This window comes from Anas platyrhynchos, chromosome 3 (genome assembly GCF_047663525.1).
Source record: "Anas platyrhynchos isolate ZD024472 breed Pekin duck chromosome 3, IASCAAS_PekinDuck_T2T, whole genome shotgun sequence".
NCBI lineage: Eukaryota > Metazoa > Chordata > Aves > Anseriformes > Anatidae > Anas > Anas platyrhynchos.
The window spans coordinates 24,368,794-24,389,583 of record NC_092589.1 but is presented as its reverse complement, the minus strand read 5'-3'; the positions used below and the strand labels follow the sequence as shown (position 1 = coordinate 24,389,583).

Genomic DNA, 20,790 nt, shown 5'->3' with positions numbered 1-20,790 from the left:
TATGGGGCTGAAGAATTTCTTTAATATTAGTCCCATGCTTTTGTGTTGAAATGCAAACAACACTGATTTCAAATACACCTTGTATTTGGTAATTGTGGTATAGAACTTTTGTATCAAAAATGTTTTAAGGTTGATCCTTCTTATGTTCAGATGTATAGATGGTGATTTAAAAGGCTGCTGGAAAGTAGTTCAAAATCGATTCACAGCCAGCTGTAGCATTCATTAATGGCTGGTGTCTTCACCTAGGAACAGTATGTGGTACAGTGTGAAAACAAGTCTCTTAACCTGTAAATGTTATGTTAACTTGTGCTTATAACTGACTTCCTGAAATATATGGAAAATGAGGAGAGCTCTATACCTTATTTTTTGCATTGTATATTGAGAATTACAGGTCCTGAAGGTCTATTGCAGACTGTTCAAGTAGGTGAGGCACTTGAACGTATCCAATATTATCCAATATCAGTCTTCCTGCATATGACATCTGTGGGTTGGGTCCAGTTCAAGGAACCTCTTCATGCTGCTGGTAGCAGTGAAGGAAAGGTTGCTGCAGTTGCATGGTTACAGAGGAAAGCTCGCATGCCAGTGCCTGAGAGAGAAAGGCATAGAACTACTGAAAACTTCACCACCTTGGAAGAGACTTGCTAGAACCTTTTTTGCAGTCTAGCCTAGGAGTTGAAATACACACTGCTGCTGTGTTTAGAAAGCAAACGTTAATGTGTTGTCATAAGCTAGCATTCTGGTTCATTTAAAAACAACAATGTTTCCAAATATTACTGCTGTCTTAATGGCAGGTCTGTAGAACTCCTGTGGATGACCTGCTTGAACCACACCTGGGCATGAAATAAAGATGTCTTTAAGAGCATGGTGGTATATGGATAAGTTCATCTGTGCTTTTAATAGCCAAGTGTTTATCTGGGAGTTTGGTCTGGGTTAATATTGAGTCTTGTGATGTGCTTTGAATCTGAAACATCATGAGCTACTTGCCATAACTGCTTGCTCTATCTGGAAAAAAAAAAAAAGGTAAAAAGACCAGCAATTATCCAAGTTGTTTTCAACCTGTGTGCTAGTTAAGTTCTGACTCCATAAGAATGTTGCTACCTCAGTCTGTAATAATGTAGGGTTTTGTTGTAGGTCTTAATTGAACTGAGTTCTGCCTTACATGTAGTACTTACACCTGAGACAAACCTGCAGATCTCAAGTCCTGTGTGGAATTCCCTCTGTGGATTATTGAGCACATGCTGTGTTTCAAGCCTGTGCATTAGACTTTGAATGGTAACTTCCAGTGGATCGGAATATTCTGCTTTGGCTTTGAATTCTGTGGTCTGGGTTTGGTTTTCTTCTGAATTAACTCTTTGTTCTGTGTGCAAAACTTCTGTGAGGTGCTTGTTTCCCTTCCATGAAGCACGTAGCGTATCTTTGCTTTTCCCACTTATGCTGAGGCAAGGAACTTACTAAGGGAATCCGCATCTCTGGGCTACCCACCCAGTGTGTGTTGTCCTTCTGTTATTCCACCTCTTGTTCTGGTACAATTAACATTCAAACTGAACATGATGATTTCGCAAAACTCATTTCAGCTCTACCTTCTGCTTTCGTGTTTTGTTCGTGTTTGTACTGCCTCAGCTTTAAGACTGCATTCCTAAAGGCAAAGAAAAGTGAGCTAATGAGATGTCAGCCGCTTGTCAAGCACAATGACCCCACCTGTTCTGGCCCCCTCCCCACCTTCCCCACCAGTTTCTCTGCATTGTGAGCAGCTGTCTTGGAACTCAGGCAGGACTTCAGAGCAGTGTATGCAGGTTGTTAGCACTAAACAGGTGCATGTGCTGCTCTTGGAGTAGCCCCTGTGGAATCAGAGCATTGATGTGCTTTGTACTGCTTTGAATTTAAAGTTTTAGGGGGATTTCTGTGATCGATGTTCTTACATGTGATGGTAAATGGAAAGTTCCACTCAGACGTGTCCTGTTGTGTTTAAAAAGAGGCTTAGGGTGGAATGTTAGCTGAAGAAAAAAGACTGACCGCTGCAAAGAGCGCTTGGGTAAAGCGAGGAGCAGGCTCTGTGGGGAGTGGTGTGTGCTTTCCTTGTCTAAATACCAGTAAAGCTGTTCTAGCTTTCCGCCCTCATCAGGGGAGCAGCAAGGAGTGCTCTTGTCTTTTGGTCTGAAATCTCCAGTAACTTAGAAGGGCAGTGCTCTAAGTGCATCAATATTTTTTTAAAACTACTTTTATTTTGTATTTTTTGTATGTCTGCGTGTCTCTAGGAAAGGAAGAGAGGGGGTTAAATGCTCTTAGCAGTAAAAAGTTGAAGTAGTGGACAATGTTAGTTACCCCAAAGGGACGATAATGGTAAAGGAATGAAAAAGCTTAGGCTGTGGTTATAAATGAAAAACTTACTTATTGTCCTTGCTGTTTGTTACCATTTCAAAATGACAGAATTGCCAGGGGATGCAGGTAATGCCTTAATTTCAGTGATACTGCAATATATAAGAGCAATAACTGAGATAAGCTGATATTTGAACAGATCCAAGTACTTTGATATAAATGCTTTAACTTCGTGACAACTGAGCTGTGTGATTGGGGTATTTCCAGTCCAGTTAGGCCAAAGCAGAGGCGGTGTTACTGACAGGCGGCTGGACAGGCAAACTGCCACAAGTTAGAGCTACAGTAAAAGATATGATGGTTTAAAAAAAAAACTTTGTTCTTTTTTTTAAAATTAATCATTTCCCAGTACAGACCAGGAGGAGACCCATAATCACAGGGTATTCTCAGCTATCACGTTGCCCTGATTATTGTGTTGAGGATCTAGGACTTGGAGCTTTGACTTCCCCAGGAATCACACACAGATAAGACCATAGGAGTAAATTTCGTATGGGGAGAGAGGAAGAAATTCTGGATGAGTGGAAGTGTTCCTGTACAAGAAAATTTCCCTTCAGTTTCCCTTTACCCATTCTATGCCTGTGTCCCATCAAGAAACGAGAGTGAGTTGGAAGCTACAAGAAACAGCTTAAAGCGTATCTCTGTATTGGCTGTAACCATTTCTCCTAGGATCCGTGGTAAGAAGATATCTAACTGCTTTTTGTGATTGCTTAGTTCCTTACCAACGTTTCAGAAGCAAAAGAACAGCTTGCAAAGTGTTGTCCTTTAGTAAGGTCTGTCGCATGGAAGCATCTAGTGGGGGAGTGTGTGCTGAAGCCTCTCTGTGCACTGAATCGTGCAGGCTGCATTGCTCCTGCCTGCAAGGGAAAGCACAGCTTGCTTCTCTTCACCACATCTCTTTGGCTCCTGGTGCATGGCTGTTCCTGCCCCGTGATGCACACAGCACGGGGGTGATGGGTGCTCAGGTGGGTATGGATTTCTGGTGTGGTTATGAGTAGGGGTGCATGCAGGCGAGGAAAACACTTGGTTATGTGATAAAGGCGCTTGGTTATGATCAGAATGGCCTGGGGGAGAGTGGAGCTAGGCAAGTGTCATTCATGGTGTCAAGAAACCCAAGCTGAGTACGGTGTGTGCCAGCACAGTACACCTGAGTGTGCAGCTGGTGCTGTACTTCACAAGCCAAGTGGAGGAGGCATTTGCACATTCTTCACCAGAGGGGAAAGTGGGCAAAAATCCTGTGCGTCTTGAAATCGAGTTAACATCCCCTGGGATCAGAACCACTAAAATCAATTAGCTTAAGGTTGGGGCTACCACATAACATCACAGTCAAGCTCCGGTTGTTCTTAATGTCTTAATGTGTATTTTCTCTTTCATGCTTTCTGAATTTCTTCTCATATTAGCCATAAATCTGCACCTAGATTTGTGGGTAGCAAAAATTTTTGTCATAAAATGACTTTTATCTCTGGTCAACTACTGCCTTAATTTGGTTCTGTTCCATCACGCCTGCTCAGTCTGAAACCAGACCCAAGCTGGACCCAGTTAAAAGCCAGGTAAAATGGTAGTTAGCAATTGGGAACTGTTTATCTTGTTTTGTAAATGGAGAGAGGTGATCATGATCTCTATGTATGGATCATATGCTACGTTTTAATGTTGCTTGTGTTTCTTGGTGAGTGATTTCTTAGCCTATTTAAACTAAGCCATAGGGATTAGATTAGTGAGCCCTTCTAGGGGCATGAGAAAAGCCCAGAGGGGAGGGCTCAGCTATGTGACGTGTGAAATACCAAGGAGGCAGCCTGGAAGGTTTCTCTCCAGCCAAATAGTAAACTTCAGAGAGAAAGAGAGAATGTAAGCAAACCTGAGCAAATGTTGATCTCTCTGGCTGGCAATTCATAAAGCAGAAAGGATGATTGAATCGTTCCACCAAGAGGCCCAGGATTTCCCTATATCTGACCTCAGGAAACCTACCCTGGAGACATTACACGTTTGGCCATGTGCTGGAAGGAGCAGCAGCAGCTCTAGAGCTTCCTCTTCTTGCTCACGTGCCTTTCTTTGCCTCTCCTTGTTATGCTGGGCAGGCGGTCTCTGGGGGCACCCTCAGTGCCTGGATTACGGGCCACCTTTCCAGCCCCCTCTTCACTTGGAGTTCTGCTCCTCCTATGAGAACTTTGGCTGCTGTGACCAGCAGAGAGACAGCAGCATTGCAGCAAGGTACCGGGAGATCATGGATTCCATGGATCCGCGGGGGCGTGTGCTGTGCGGGACGTACATCAAAGATATTCTCTGTCAGGTAGGGTGGAAAATCAGTACTGTATCCTGTGCTTTTGGCTGATTCTTGAGTCAGTTGTGGTTCTGGTAGCCTCTCGTAGCTAGCTGTCCTGCTGCAAAAGAGGTGGGAGCAGGGGAAAAGCAGGCTGCCAGAGTAATGGTGCTGGATCCTCAGCACGCCGTCTGCCAAGTGCTTTGTGTGAGGACAGCACTCTGTGGTAGCTGGCAATACGTACTGATGCTTTAATAGCAATAATGGCTTATGTGAAAGCTCTGCTCAGCTCAGGTGATGACGGGAATCCTGCTGCTCTGCCCGTTTTCCTGTAACGAAGGGGACAGTTACAGATCAATATTTATTTTCTGCTTGCAGCTGCTAGGGGCTGGATTACAAGCCGCAGGATGCAGCGACACGAGAATGGTCAGGAAGGGATTTAGATCCCTGGGTTCCAGTAAGGGTGTGTTTTGATAGTGCTCCTGCTGAGAACGTTTCAAATGTTGTGGTGGCTCAAGTCGGACAACATCTATCAGGCAGTGGTTTCAGGCAGCTGCTGCAAGGCCCTGGGGCTTCAGTCCCTGTATTTCCGTGGGTGCTGTGCACCTGGCTGGCAGAAACGGCATGGTGCAGTGACAAAAGACCAAATCTCTGTTCTGGCTGGGCTCTCCCTGCCTGTCCCCCCTAGCTTTTGAATAAAGGGCAGACCTGACCTGTCTTTTTAACAACTGTTAGTCATGCAGAGCAGGACTTGCTGCATGCCAAAACACCAAGCAGCCAAAAGCCACACTTAGTTTTACTGAGAACATATAAAAACTCTTCCCGTTAAAATTTCCTTAGTCCTAGAACAGTATCTGTGCACCAAAATGTTTCCCTTCTCTTGGTTGCTGGCAGGGATTTTTGGATCTGCTTGGGGGATGGAAACCCTTTCAGCACCAGGGGTGAGAAAGTGACAGCTGCCTTCTCTTCGTCATTTTGTAATTGGCAAGCCAGCAAATGATGCCTTACAGGTCCCAGCAGAACCACCAGTGGTGGGCTTAAGAAGACGTTCTGCATCTTGCAGGTAGAAAGGAAACAGTGTAAAAATGTGACTGCTGTCTTTTTAGACTTAACTCTGCTCTGCAGAACCAACTTGAATTTTGCATTTATTATAAATGTATTTATACATTTTCACCTTCTCATTTTCATTTATACTCTTTTCACCTTTTCCTAGAATAAGATTGCTGTTCAGCCTTTGGGGAGGAACTTTCAGTTGGGTTACATCTTGCTGTTCCTGGTCACATTGGTGACAACCATGGGAATAAAATCAGGTTATCTGGCAAATATTATTTGGCTGTTTAATTAGCGGAGAAGCAAAGATCTACTGCGTGGTTCCACTTCAGGGATGTCACTTTGCTAGGTCGTATTATTACTGATGATCTCATATGGAAGGGATGGAAAATAATGAGTCTCTATTCTACCTTCTCTCCACAGTATCACAATAATTTGTGGGCACTACCTGTGAAGCATTGACATGTTTAGTGCACCCTCAAATACACGATGACAGATGCATTTATATATCACCAGGATGTGATTTTGACGAGTGCTTATTTTTGCTGTGTGCAGCAGTATCAGGATAAACTGTTCCTGGTAGCAGGTTTTCTTTCTGATGCTATTTGAACTTGAGGCAGAAAGGTTGGATTCAGAAGCATTGGCAGACAAAATGCTATGAACTTTTCTTTTGAACAAACAGAAAAAAATATTGTAGGTGCCTATTAATAGATCTGAACAATCAGTGGCTGCTCTAAAGCAAAACTAATGTAATTCCATGTCTTTGAGGCAGACTGGGAGAGCAGCGATGCCTTGTAACAAAGTGACTCACTCTGGCAGATGTTCCACCAGTGCCAAAAACTGCCCGAAATGTTCTTAAGGGGATGTACAAGTAGCATGGCTGTGAAATGCCCCGGATGCAAACTTTGCTACATGCGTTAGCACAGCTGTTCGGCCACTGGCTGAGAGGGTTTTTCTGTGCTCTGAGAGCTGCTAAAGGAAAGGCTTAAAAACCAAATGATCATGAAAAACAAAGGGCCAGCTATGCCTTTTTCAAGCTGATTGAAAGCCATGATAGTAGCAAGGAATAGGTGTGAGCAAATTAACTTACTCCTAAAGCCAGCTTCCATCTGAGGCCTAACTTTATTGCTGAATGTTTTTTTTTGTTTTGTTTTGTTTTGTTTTTTCAGAGAAACTGATTTAAAATAGCAAAGAAATATTAACATGATCTGGGCAGTTTCTGCTCTATAAAGTAGCTGCATTAATCATAGAATACCCTGAGTTGGAAGGGACCCATAAGGATCATCAGGTCCAACTCCTGGCACCACACAGGTCTACCCAAAAATTCAGACCATGTGACTAAGTGCACAGTCCAATCGCTTCTTCAATTCAGACAGGCTTGGTGCAGTGACTTCCCTGTATTGTATTGTTTCGTGCATGCTTGAGCAAAATGAATGCAGATAACCAATAACAAGAGCAAGGCCACCTGATCCTTGGGGTGTGTATAGAGTCGAAGGGATGCTTCCACCCTGTGAGCTGTGCCAGCTCTGGGTGCTGCAGGATATTCTTTGCCAGGCAAATAATGCCTGGGGAGCTGGATGGCTGGAAAAGCATGGTAGCGGCTCAGGGGCTCCCATTACTTGAGACAGACTGTGGGAGACCCTCATAGTGCATGCTGCCAGCAAAACAGAGCTGATGGAGCTTTGAGGCAGTGAGATGTGCCTTGTTTCAGAGGAAGATGTTTTTTTTTTTTTTTTTATTGGTGGTGGTAGCACTCAGGCTACTCTTCTGGGAGCTTCATTCTGTTCCTGCTGACTGAGGGAAGGTAAATGTGTTTTCAAAGACATTAATAAATTCTTCACTTCAGAATGAAGAGGAGCTTTAGACTGCAAGTGAATTATGGAGACCTGTGCACAGCAGAGATGAGACAGCTGCACTACTGCCGTGTAAGAGCTGGTTGGACTCGATGATCTTGAGGTCTCTTCCAACCTAGATGATTCTATGATTCTCTGAAAGTGTGGGACTACTTATGAGTTGTATCTGTTCTTAGTGTGGCCAAAAACCCTCGGGCTCTCCTGTGAGCAAAAGAAGCAGTTTGCTAGACGAAGTTAAGAATGGATGCCTGCGGCCTTCACACTTAACATCCTGGAATGACTGCTGCTTGCAACAAAAATAGCATCGGTGCTTATGTAGTTGCTTCAGCTTTGTTTGTTTTCATTTAATGAAGTAGATTTATTTAACGAAGTAGAAAAAAATACTAGTTAAGTAATTCTTCATTCTTGGACTTGTCCGTGTACTTCCTATTATCTCTGCCCACTAAAAGCCCTGGACAGACTGTTTCAGGCTGAGCATGAAAACCAGTAAAATCTGTTTGCAGAATTTAGGTCCTTCACTTTTAACTTTTTTTTCCTGCTAATATGAATAGGTGGGATTTTAATAGAGATGTTTTACAGAAATTCTGGCCCAGATTTTTTGGAAGATGAGGAACTTCAACATAGGTACAAACTCAATCATGCATCTGTTCTTTTTTTTTTTCCCTACTGCTTGATTAGATTTAGGTATGGGCTTAAGTGGTTTAATGAAGTGAAATCTTAAATATATCTGGAAAAGGCAGTGGTACTGTCTGACCTGCAGGGTATGTCCACATTTGGGACTGCTGGTCTGCAGAAGTCTGAAGTACGAAGTCTGCTCCGTAGAGCAATGGGTTGCTGCAGCGAGGGAGCAAAAAAAATTCTTCTCCCAATCTGTTGGGAACAAGTTACAGAGTACCAAGTTTAAAATCTAGTAGAGGGAACAAAAGGACATTTCTAAAAGGGAAGGTAAGAACAGGTTGGTAGAGGAGATTTTCATGCCCTTAAAAACCTCTAGCACTGGAGAATACACAGCCCCCATAGACACCCTTCCTTTGGGAACTTAGGTGGAGCTGATTGTGCTGTGATAAAGGAAACTGCTACTGACCTCTAAAGCCTGTTTAGCCATATATATGGAGTGACTTTCTGCTACTCCACTTCAAAAATGACTTATTGTGCTCTGTCTTATTTTTAACTTTTTTCTTTTGCTCAATGAAAAGGAGTCCTGGCTTCTCCTGGATGTGTGTAGGTAGCCACACATCTGATTTCTTTAACTTTCCAGGAATGTTCTCCATACGCTGCACATCTCTATGATGCTGAAAACCCCCAAACGCCTCTGAGGAACCTCCCGGGGCTTTGTTCTGACTATTGCTCCGAGTTCCACTTCAACTGCCACTCCACCATCGGCCTGCTGGCTGGCGACAAGCACGTCCGGGAGTGCTGCGAGAGGAACACGACGAGCTTTTGCAACCTCCTCCACCTACACGACGAGGACTACTGCTTCCCCAACGTGCTCAAGAACGCCGTCCTCAACCGCAACCTGGGCTCGGTGGTGGAGGGCCACAAGGGCTGCCTCCAGCTCTGCCTGGCCGAGGTCGCCAACGGGCTGAGGAACCCGGTGCTCATGCTGCATGCCAACGACCGTACCCACCGCACCTTCGTCGCCGAGCAGCTGGGGGTGGTCTGGGTCTACTTACCTGATGGCAGCCGGCTGGAGGAACCCTTTCTGGATATTAAAAGCATGGTGCTGGCTACGCCGTGGATAGGGGACGAGAGAGGCTTTTTGGGGATGGCTTTCCACCCCAACTACAAGCACAATGGGAAATTTTATATCTACTATTCATACATGGATAAGAAGCGAGTGGAAAAGATCAGAATCAGTGAATTGAAGGTTTTGGCCTCTGATGCCAACAAAGCTGATCCACACTCAGAAAGGTAAAGTCCATGTTGAATGCTGCTGTATGCCTTGATGAGAAATAATTTCCTCTGTCCCTTTCTTTCCCCATTGCAGAATCTGTTCATGTGCAGTCACCCTGATCTAGGGACATAACTAGGGCTGTTACGAAGCTACCAGAGGCAGTTCGGTTCAGGGCCATGCAGCAAGCTAAAGCATGAATTAGAAAATAGAACCCAAAATCTAGGCTTTCAGGTCATATTTTCCTGCCTTTTCAAAGAACAGTAATAGCTTTAAGCCTATCGTGGAGTTAACAAGTGCTTTGGAAGTTGTTTGTACTGTAGAAACTGTTTCATTATAGCACTATATATTCATTGGATCTGATGTGTCCCCATCCTGTTCATCCCTCCACCAAGGCTAATTCTTAGTTATGGAGAAAAATTTATTAATAGCAGACTTTCTTCCAAGTTTCACAAGTAAAGCCCCCAGAGATGGTCCTGAATCCCTCAGGTTCACCAGCTGCTTCTCATATAAAAGAGAAGCCACCTGTCACAGTCTCAATTTAAAGGGCAACAACTCTAGCTAGCACAAAGGCGTTAATGCAGTGCAGTTTACAGACATGGTGCATGGAGCAGGAGTGTGCTGTATGGCTCGTGGCAAACATGGTTCATTAAGTGATGCCGTACTGGAAAGAGCTCTGCTGTGAGGCATGCAGCCAGCACCATACTGAAGGCTCACTGGAAATAGGGTACAGCTCAGCCCTTGCACCATATCTGACAAGCTGAAAGGTCTGCACGGCTGGGAAATGCTGCTTTCTTCTCCAGAAGTGATGCAATATTTCTGTGGCCTACCTCAAGTCTTTCTAGTAACTACATCTGGAGGTCATTCTTATTTTTATTTTTTATTTTTTTAGGAATCTTTTGGAACTTGAAGAACCAGCCGCGAATCACAATGGTGGGCAGCTGCTCTTTGGGGTAGATGGCTATATGTATGTATTCACAGGGGACGGAGGGAAAGCTGGAGACCCTTTTGGAAAATTTGGCAATGCTCAGAACAAGTAAGTAGAAAAGGCAAAAAAAAAAAAAACAAACAAAAAAAAACACCCATCAAGACACTAGGTTTAGAAATGAGACAATGTGGAAGAGTAAATTAACGAGTGCTTCCTAGAAGTGTTTTTTGTCTGCAGGTAGTCCAATGCAGTATCTCAAAATTAGTTAAAATTTTGTCTTGAAAGTTGTGGGTACCCAATTCATTAATGGGGGGGAGAGTCTTCTGTCACTTGTTTGGAAGACATACCAGCTGTTGTTTTATTTCTTTTAGACAGATAACTTTTCCTTTGGAAAGGGGGGAAGAGGAGGGAATTGTCCATGTTTTCAGTTCTCTCTCACGTTGGGTTTTATAAACCAGTCTTTATCTGTTGTTCTCTTTAGGAGCGTATTGTTGGGGAAAGTCCTGAGGATTGATGTGGATGGAGACAGTCCTGATGGCAAACCTTATCGCATCCCTCCTGATAACCCTTTTGTGTCTGATCCCGAGGCCCGCCCTGAAGTTTATGCTTATGGGGTCAGAAATATGTGGCGCTGTGGTGTTGACAGGGGGGACCCTGTCACGAAGAAAGGAAGAGGGAGGATATTCTGTGGGGACGTTGGGCAGAACAGGTTTGAAGAAATTGACATCATTGTTAAAGGAGGAAACTATGGCTGGAGAGCAAAGGAGGGATTTGAATGCTACGACACAAAGCTTTGCCGTAATTCCTCCTTGGGTAAGGAAAAGGCTTCTTACAGAAGGTTACTCGATGCATTTGGTTGACTATAGTATCACTTTTTCCTTGTAGCTAAGTAATTCAGTGGGTGTTAAGTGGAGATTGCTGACTTGTTAAGAGCAGAAATCCCTTCTCCCCAGCATTTAAGTGTTGGTATGAAATGCTGCCCTTCCTCTTTAGGGAAGGGCAGCATTGATATAAACTGTTCTGAAGGTGGAGGTTAGGGTCAAAGCCTGTGGCTTTTGCAGACAGTTTTCCCAAGGAAGAAGGCAGTGGATTGAGTTTAAGTACAAACGTGATATGCTGGTTTATTTAGAGGCTGCTAGTGGTTACAGGAAAGCGTGGTAGAAGAACTCTGTATCATGAAGCCCCTTAAGCTGCTGGAGGGAAACACCTGGTCTTGAGCTCATGTTTCTGAAATATTGCTTGAGCATGTACACACCGAGTATTTGTTATCAACATTTCTCTTCTGCTATGCTGGTGCCCACATGGCTTTCCTAAATAAATAAATAATCACTGTTTTTAACAATGGCCCAAGTGTCAACTGACAGCACATCTACTTTAGTTTGTCCTGTTAATTTTTTAATGAGCTACATTTGTGGTCTTTATGCTCATCATTAAAGATCAAAGATGAGATATTTGAGCTAGGGGGAAAAAAGTGAGGACAAGACCAATTTATGTGGGTTCTGATATTGTGCTTCCAGAAAGGGTTGAATTCAATGTGAACATTGCCAGAGACAAAACCTTTATCTTTAGAAGCCTTATGGCAAAAGTTGCTTGTAGGTTGCACATTTATGCATGTCCCGTGCTGAGATTGGCAGCAAACCTATGGAGATGCTGAGCTGACTTTGATTGTATCCCCTTCTGTAGATATCCTGGAATTTGTAAGGACAACTTCTGTTAAAATGATTGGTGCAATGACAGACCTGTAAGATAATATCTCCTGCAGGCATTGCTTGCTTGGTGTAGACAATCTTGGTTCTACATCTTATAGAAGCTCATCAAGACTAAGCCTTGATGAGCAGCTCCAGGAGCTCTTTAAAGCCTGTGAGTCACTTCTGTCTTGGAGTAAATTACTGGATCCCCACTGAGGTTTACTATGCTGTTTATTCAACTGTACCAATTCTTCTTATTTCATCTGTGCCCGTTGCTGTTACTGAACAGTTGCTTTTTGATTTTTCTCTGGATATAATTTTTCTCATTGCTCATGGTTCTTTGTTTAACAGATGACATTCTTCCAATATTTGCATATGGCCGCAATGTGGGGAAGTCAGTCACTGGAGGTTACGTATACAGAGGATGTGAATCACCCAACTTGAATGGTCTCTATATTTTTGGTGATTTCATGAATGGGTAACACAAATCACTTTCTCTCAATCTCCCATTCTGTACATGCATTTACCTTAAATATATCAGAGCATCCTGAAACCTATTGAGCTGCAGTAAATGAGAATCCCAAATTTGGTTAAGGCATTTGACCATTATAACACCATTTTGGTGAGGATATAAACTTGTTCAAAGGTAGGGTCCTTAGGATAAGTTTGCTTATGGTTGGGCTTATTTTTCTGAAAGACAAAGCTAGTCAACCATCCCCTGCTCACTGACATTTTATTTCAGTAATAAGTGGTTTTACCAGGAACTAATCTTGATAACCAAAACATAAAACAAGGAATTTTACTTTTTTCTAGTCGACTGATGGCTTTACAGGAAGATGAGAAGACAAATAAGTGGAAGAAGAGAGATATCTGCATTGGTAGCACAAAAGTTTGTGCTTTTCCTGGAATGATCAGTTCTTATAGCAAATTCATCATCTCATTTGCTGAGGATGAAGCAGGTGAAGTATCTTGCTAGCCACAGCTTTATTGGAAATTATACTGTCAGTTTTATAATCTATCTGAATCTTTTTCTCTTCTGAATCTTTTTCTCTTCATTAGTACAAATTCCTCAGTCTTATTCACAATAACAGCACTTCACACGGTTGCATTATAGATCAAGGCTTTATTTGGGGATGAAGTCAGCTGCTAACTTCAAAGCTTAGTGGAAATGCCTCGGTGCCAAGGATTACTATGGTTGTGATGTCCAGAACTTTCACCAGGGTAGAAGTACTGAAGCATACGTTGTTCACTTTTGCTCAGTCTCCGGACTAAGTTCTGTGCAACACAAAAAGTGACAGAACTCAGATGTGCTTTAGTGAGCTCTGGTGTTTCATGATTTAGCAGAAAAGAGTTTTGCTTGTCATGATCAAAGATCTTAGATCAGTTGGCTAGCTTATATCTGTCAGATGTAGTCTTTGTTGTAAAATATGTACAATTTTTAACTGTTCTAACAACATGTAGAGTGAGGGGATGTTAAATGTCTCTTCCACTGATTGTTTTAGAAAATAATACGGTATTGTAATGTAATTTGAAATGCAACAATAGTGTTGCCTCTTTTGCAAGCTACTATAATTTGCCTGGATGTTGTTTTAGTGGCTGCTGAAGAAAAGGCATCAGGAACGGTTGGTTTCAGAAGCCACGCAGTAATAAGAAGCTTCTGTCTTGCATGGATAGCCAACTTGGCTCATTGGGTATATATACGTATATATTTGGAACCACTATGAGATGGCTAAATATTTGTTGTGTGTTTTTTTCCCCTTCTAATTCGTAGCTTCTGGATGTTTCTTTGGTGTAAACAAGATTAAAAAACATTTTTACATAGGAAGGTAACCTCTTGGAAGGGCACCAACAAGAGGTAATGAAGGCCCTTCTCATGCACTGTTTGGTTAAGGGCTGCTGGCTCTGTGCTGCAACCAGGGGCTCATCTGGTGTTCCCAGGTCCACCTGCATAGGGCAAGGTGAGACCAAAGCCCACTTTTTGGAAGTAAGAGACAAATGAGGGAATGGCTGAAGTGGTTTTCTTTTCTAACCGTGTAAATCAGTGAAGAGACAGAAAACAGAGTTGAAATTGAGAAGGAGGATTCAGTTTGGGCACTTGCATCTGAAACTGCTTTTTTTTTTTCACTTCCATTTAGGTGAGCTGTATTTTTTGTCTACTTCTTATCCCAGTGCCTATGCACCACACGGATCTCTCTACAAAATTGTGGATCCTGCAAGGTTAGTAATTAAAGATGGTTTTTCATTGCCAAATTCTTTTATAATCACTCGCATTCTTCAGCTATCACAGCAGACAGAATGCAAAGTATTTCCAATGCATAATCTCACTAGTGTCTACATCCAGGCCTTGGTTTCTGCTGACCCACTGTACATGTGGTGCAACTTTATCAGGTTCAGTGAATGTACTCCTCACTTATCATGTCTGTGGACCAAGTTCAGATCTTTAGGGTCTGGGACAGTAAGGATCAAAATGTTGTCCTGTTTGCATGTCTAAAGTATAACATGGTGGTTAAAGACAATGATCCATATTTCTCAAGGTCAGGAGGGAGAACATTTTGTCTACACTTGAAGCAAGGATTTTGTGAAATTAAACAAAATAAACTTGATAACAGCAAATTAATGTCTCTCTCTCCCTCTATTTCTCTTTCTCTCTCTTTCTTTAAAACAAAACAAAACAAAACAAAAAATAACACTTTGTACTGGCCAGCAATTCCCTTTCCATCATGAAATGGAGGTCAGAAAATGATTTGATAAGCCATGAAATAGTAAAACACAGTGAAAGGCGACTGGTGCATGGCAACATGAAAGTAAATAGTTATGGTCTTTATGGCTCTTGGTCCATCTCACAAGTTCAAACCTAGACTAAGCTGTGAAAGTTTGAAACTATTTCCTTTTTACTAGCAAATTAGAGACATAAATCAGTTCTTTTACCACGTGTCCTACTGGGACTTGTATTTTCTGACTCAGGTGTGCCTGAGATGTTGTCCCCCAGCCTGCACAAGCAGGCACAGGATGGGCTGTGCAGGGATAGGTGACTTTCTGCCCAGAGATGTGGGCACCATGCATCTGCCAGAAAAAGAAGGCACTGCCAACCCTCTTGCCACGCAGTTTCTGTCTGCAAAGGACTTTGTTTTTCTGGATAGTCAAAGCAGCACTGACCATTCCCTGCTGCTAAAGTGATTTAAATGGAAAACAGATGCAGAAAGCTCCACTGGGGCCACCCTCCTAGGCTCCTGTGAACTCTGCGACGCCAACGGTGTTTGACAAGATCAGCTATGAATCTTCTTCGGGCCATTTAAGAGTGATCTTCTGCTGGTCATTAAGTAATTGAAAAGTACTGGTTCTTCCATGATTTACTGTAATTCCTGACTTGGCAGAAGGACTGGAGGGATGTCTGTCCCTAAAGGTATGCAAAGGAAAATGGGCTTGCAGGAGTCAATGTCATATGCCCTTAAGAACCACCCCGTGGCAGGCAGATGAGTAATTTTGAATCCTTGTTTAATTTTCCATGTGAAAATCCTGCCCTCCATGGAAACGGGGAAGGAAGATTAGCTCTCAGTGCAGAGACCTTGAGGAAGATCTTACACAGATGAAAATTAAAGCTGACAGGAGAAACAGGTTGCAAGATCACTTCTGCAGATTAAATATCCAATTCTCCCTGAAATTGGTGGAAATTGTCTAACAAGGAATCTCTGAAAGGCTTACTTTAATTGGCAGAGACCTGAAGTGACATAAGATATTTATTTTTAATAAACAAAAGTTTAAAAAGCAGTTAACAGTTTAGCTGCAAAGCCCTCTAATGAAGGAAAAAGAAACCTGGTCCTTCATGCAGTGTTCAAATAACTGGAGCTTGAACCCGAGTTTTCTAAGCAAAATGTTTTTTCCCCACGAAGTTATCCCTGCAAAAGTCTGGTTTTACAATAATAAGCATGCTTATGCAATTTTTTCCCCTACTAAACTTTTGGCTCTTACTTAAAGCATTTTTTTGGATCACGCTAAAGAAGCACTAAATGAGTTTTTCAAATCACCCTGTAAAGAAGATAAAGTGTATGTCTGCTGTTGCTGAGATTTCAGACATTAACACCATGAAGAAAACAAGAAATGCCTTCTTGGGAAGTTAAATCCCAAGCTAGGTAGTTGACCTGAGCTCTGTGCCAAGGTGCTGGGAAGAGGACCTCGAGTCCTTTACTCTAGGTGCATTTGCTGCAACTGCTTACAAGGAGCCTCCTGTCTTTGGCAGCTCATTGTGTGCCAGGAACCCTTTGAGCTGCATGAACTGTGGTGGACCAAACCTAACCTTTTAATCTCTAAAAATAAAATACCGTGAACTTGCATAAACATTGACTACTTGAGCATGCTCTGTTTCATCAATAAAAGCCATACAGCCCCTGTGCCACTCCTTACTCTGTCATGAAGACTATCAGAATGATAAATCCTCTTCTTCCTAGCTGTAAAGGCAGACATCCAGCTGTCTGTATCCCAAGCACCCTGTGGGAGCCTCTCCAGGAAGAGATGTAATGCACCACGTTAGGCTGACTCCACAGGGGGCAGAAAGGATGATTTCACTGCCCTGAAAGCCTTTCTGGAAAGAAGCCAGCTCTTCCCTGGGGCTTTGTGGAGCTTCATACACATCATTTCTAGAGCAGGTTTGGGTGCTTATTCCCTTGGCTCTCTGAGCAGCTGTGCTGCTCAGTGTTGCCCTCGCCTGTTTTATTAAATAAATACAAGCTTGTCCAGGGTGTGCAAAGCTTGCATCTGGAGCAGAGTCCTTACACCTCCAGATCCTTGATTGCACACTGGTCTTCTGATCTTACTACGTGCAGAGCTTTTTACATTTCCTTCTGCGATGTCATGCTGTTTATGGGATTATTCCCTTTCCATCCCACAGGGAGCTGTGGCTGGGACAACAGGCTCCTCTAACAGGCGTAGTCCTGTTCCATCCAGCCTGGATGCTCCCTGCTTTCCCCTCATGTTTCAGCAAGGGTAGCAAGCCACACAACTGCCTGCTCTGAAATGCTGGTGGGGGCACTGGCATCTGCCTGAGGGCAGCTCTAGCTTCCCTATGAACCTTTCAGGAAAACGAAGGGCATCAGAGCCTGGTGTCCCCGTGTCAGCTCGCCTCTCCAGCCGTGCTCTCAGAGACATCAGAGGGGCTGGTGTGCCTCTGCCTGGACTGGTACCAGCACCCCCTCACCCCTCCATCTTCCCCCCAGTTAGGACTGGAAAGAAAAGGTGTTAGAAGGTGCTTTAAAACTTGAAGAGGCAGAAAGAAAAAAAAAAAAAAAAAGCCATTATCAACCCTGCTTTAGTATTTTTTTTTCTTAATTGAAATGGCATGGAGGAAGCACTTCCTTGGCAGTTGCCCATGTCTGAAGGAGAATGCTAATTACAAGAAAATGTGATGCCTGAGGTCATGCTCTGCTTTACTCTGTGCTACCAAGCATGCCAAATGCCTGTTCTTATTTATCTTACAGCAGATCCTTTGGTGGAGAACAAAAAAAAACATAAGCAAATGTAGGTCTCTGCACCCCACCTTACTGTCATGTAACGTGTTTTTTTGGGGGTGCTTTTGTATTGTAGGAAGCTGTTGGGGAGTGCCAGGAGAGGAGCTGGGATAGCATTTCTTTGCCTGCTCCTTTCCTTCCTTATGCTCAGCTCCTGCGTCAGCACCATGCTGTGTCTGAAGCAGTGCCCTTTGAACATCACACCAACTTCTGTGGGGCTGAGTGGGCATATTCCCCCACGTGGATGGAGTTCCTTATGCTGTACCATCGGGGGGTGGAAAGCACTCTGTCGTTGACAAGCCTCATGTGCAAGAATACACATATGAGATTCTTCTACCTCAGCGTGGGGTACAACAACCAGAACCTGGCTGTTCCTCCAAAGCAGGGTGCGAGAACAACCCAAAGTGGCTTTTTAAGCTGGAGTTCAATCAATGCATTATACCACCAGGGCTCTGGAACCAGCGTTGTGCTGTGCCTCCAGCAGCAGGACATAGCTGGACGCACCGAGTCAGTACCCTTGAATTCACTGGTAAACCACAAGGGCATGCAGGCAGGCAGGTATCCCATAGAGTGATGGTTCAGCTATCAGTGTTGAATAAAGACAGTCCAAGCTGTGTGATGGCAGAAAGCTTACCAGAAGGGTGGTAGAAGAGAAGCTGTAGTTCTCCAGCTGCTACTGCTATTCAGGCAGGGATTTTACAGTTTGTACCCTGAATTAAGCTCTCAAATTCTACCTTTAAGTACTCTATGTGCCTAAAGTCCTTTTATACCTGTTCTGGTGGAGGCAAGGGATGTGTGTGTGTAGGGGCATATATGCCTCTGGAATAAACAAACTTCCTAACAACTTCTCAGATATCTGCATGTCTTTTTGTTTTTCAAGGAGAGCTCCACCAGGGAAGTGTAAATACAAGCCTGTTCCAGTGAAAATAAAGAGTAAACGGATACCATTTGTTCCACGTGCAAGTAAGTTGTTTGGCTTAAATTTCACCAAGAAACAAAACTGTCAAGTCTTACGTATATGTGATTGACATTGCTAGTGATCTTAAAAACAAAAGCACTGAGCAGGACGTGTCCTGAAGTTAGGTAATCATGTTTAACATGTGCTTCTTTTGTCTACTAGATGCTGTACCTTTTCTTAACCCCAGTCTCTGATTTTTTCTAAATATTGTCAAGTAACAGTGTAAACGGGCATCACAAAAGAATTGGTAACTTTGATGTAAGCATTTGGTTTGGGAAATTCTGAGTGCCTGTCCGGAGTGCTCTGTGACAAGCTCCTTGGGTCAAACAACATAATCCCTTCTCCGTAAATCTAGGGGAGTTGATCCTTTCTCTGGCTTTTCTGTTTTAGGTCCTTTGCAACCAGAGCAAGGGTTGCATCATATTATTGAGTAGAAAATGTTCAGCAAGCTGAAGTCTTTTTATCTGGGATTTCCAGACATTAGCGTAACATTAAAAGTCCATACTGTTAAGTTTGTCAAAGAGCAGTGTGTAACGTCTCATCATATTCTTTTTGGACTTATTTTCCTAAATTCATACTTCCTAAGATTAAACAAATTTAATTTCCAAGAAACCCAAGGGTCTTTTGGTAGAAGAAAAGATGTTTATACAGTCTTTATTTCTTTTCCTAGAATGTTAGATTTTTTTTTCTTAGCTATACCTCTACTAAGGGTTTATATCAGTAATTTTCTAAATTAGCCTTCTGCCTTAAAGCAGGGATGATGAAACATCTTAATTGCTTTTCTCAGAGACTGTCCTTGAGTTGCTTAATGAACCTGCAACCAAACCTCTGAAAAAATCTTCTACCCCTGCTGAAGCTGTCTCAACAATTTCTTCTAAGAAATCTAAAAAGACACCATCCCCCAAAATAAAAGCATCAACTGTGAGAACAGCTCCATCTGGTAAAAAGACACAGAAAATCAAGGCTCAAGATGAACATCACAGGTCAAAGCAGAAAAAGAAGGTTGCAAGGGTTTCCAGAACTACACCAGCACCACCTGTGCCAAAAAAGAAGAGCTCCCACCTAACTGGAACCAAGAAGCTTCTTCCAAAGAAAGCAGCACGAACCAAGGGAAACTGGAGAAGAGGAGGAAAGAGAGTAGATTAAGCAGCAGCTTTTGAAAAAGCCAAAGATATTTATAAGATGGTGAAACAATTATTTTGAATAGCAACTAACTAAAAAAGAATCAGTTGATTTCTTATGCTAATATGTTTTCACGGACGAGCTCACTATTGCTCTCAGGTGCTCCTCTGTTTATGTCAGTGTTAGCAGTCTTTATATCATGTTCCATTAAACCTTAACACCAGCTTCCTAATAGCAACTTGCTTTGCAAATGATGCTGTGATGTCCTTTTCTGACATAAGTCGTTATAAGAGAGTCTGATGGACATTCACTGGAAAGTTTCGACCATGTTTGTCTGTCTAATAAATCCAACTGCCTTCAGATTTCAAGATTTGCATCATTAATACAAGAATATTTCATTGGCCTCATCTTTCTTTTGGTATGGTTAGTTTTTTGGTCCTTGGTACTGAATTTCAGTTCAAGTATATTTTAAAAGTAGATGTCCTGCAGGTGACAATATAATTAACATTTTTTTAAAAAGATTTTATTTGAGTTGTAGATCCACCCACACGTTCCAAAGGATTCGATATGAGCTTGGAAATGTTCAGCAGATCTAAAAAGCCCACCAACCCATCAAAACCCAAGCTGGAAGCACAGAAACCAGGCAACCCCCCAAAACCCAGTTGTAGCTGAGCTACCAAATCGAGCGATTAGTTGGCTCCTAGTTGGACACAAAACCCGCAGCTGGAGTCTGTCCTGCTGTGTGCCATGACACGGGGCAGTTTGTGTTGCTTAACACTTCTTCCACTGCATGAACTGCACTACACGGATTTTCCCCCTATTGCCAGGTGCACGGGTGTCCAGAGGGAACAGAAACACGGACCTTGCAGAACAGCAAGGACGTGGTACAGCCAGGGGCAGGTTCCTGGGCACAGCACCTCTCCTTTCCTGAGTCTTTTCTCTGTTTTTGGGAGGTGTTGGGGGAGGTGTTGGAGGTGTTGAGCCTTGAGGGCTCCTGGGGTGCAGACACCCTGGCAATGGCAAAGTTCCTTCATGCACAGGCACTGATGTGCACAAGGATTTGGAGAAAAAGGGTTTTGTGTTATTCTTGGTGTAAGCTGGAGAGTAACAAACAGCAGTGGTGTGTTTGTTACAGACAAGTGCATCTGCTGGATTGGCGGAGCCATGGCCTG

At 43.1% G+C, this 20,790-nt stretch overlaps 1 protein-coding gene across 1 annotated transcript; it reads left to right on the top strand.

The window, feature by feature from the left end:
* The first annotated feature begins 4,007 nt into the window (after positions 1–4,007).
* Positions 4,008–19,986, top strand: HHIPL2 (HHIP like 2). Its single transcript, XM_027453097.3, is given in 10 exon segments — positions 4,008–4,657; positions 8,789–9,441; positions 10,314–10,457; positions 10,831–11,162; positions 12,389–12,515; positions 12,851–12,996; positions 14,173–14,254; positions 18,419–18,501; positions 19,284–19,610; positions 19,613–19,986. Coding segments are annotated over 10 exon segments (2,322 nt in total). The 5' UTR covers positions 4,008–4,273; the 3' UTR covers positions 19,657–19,986.
* Positions 19,987–20,790: the final 804 nt, after the last annotated feature.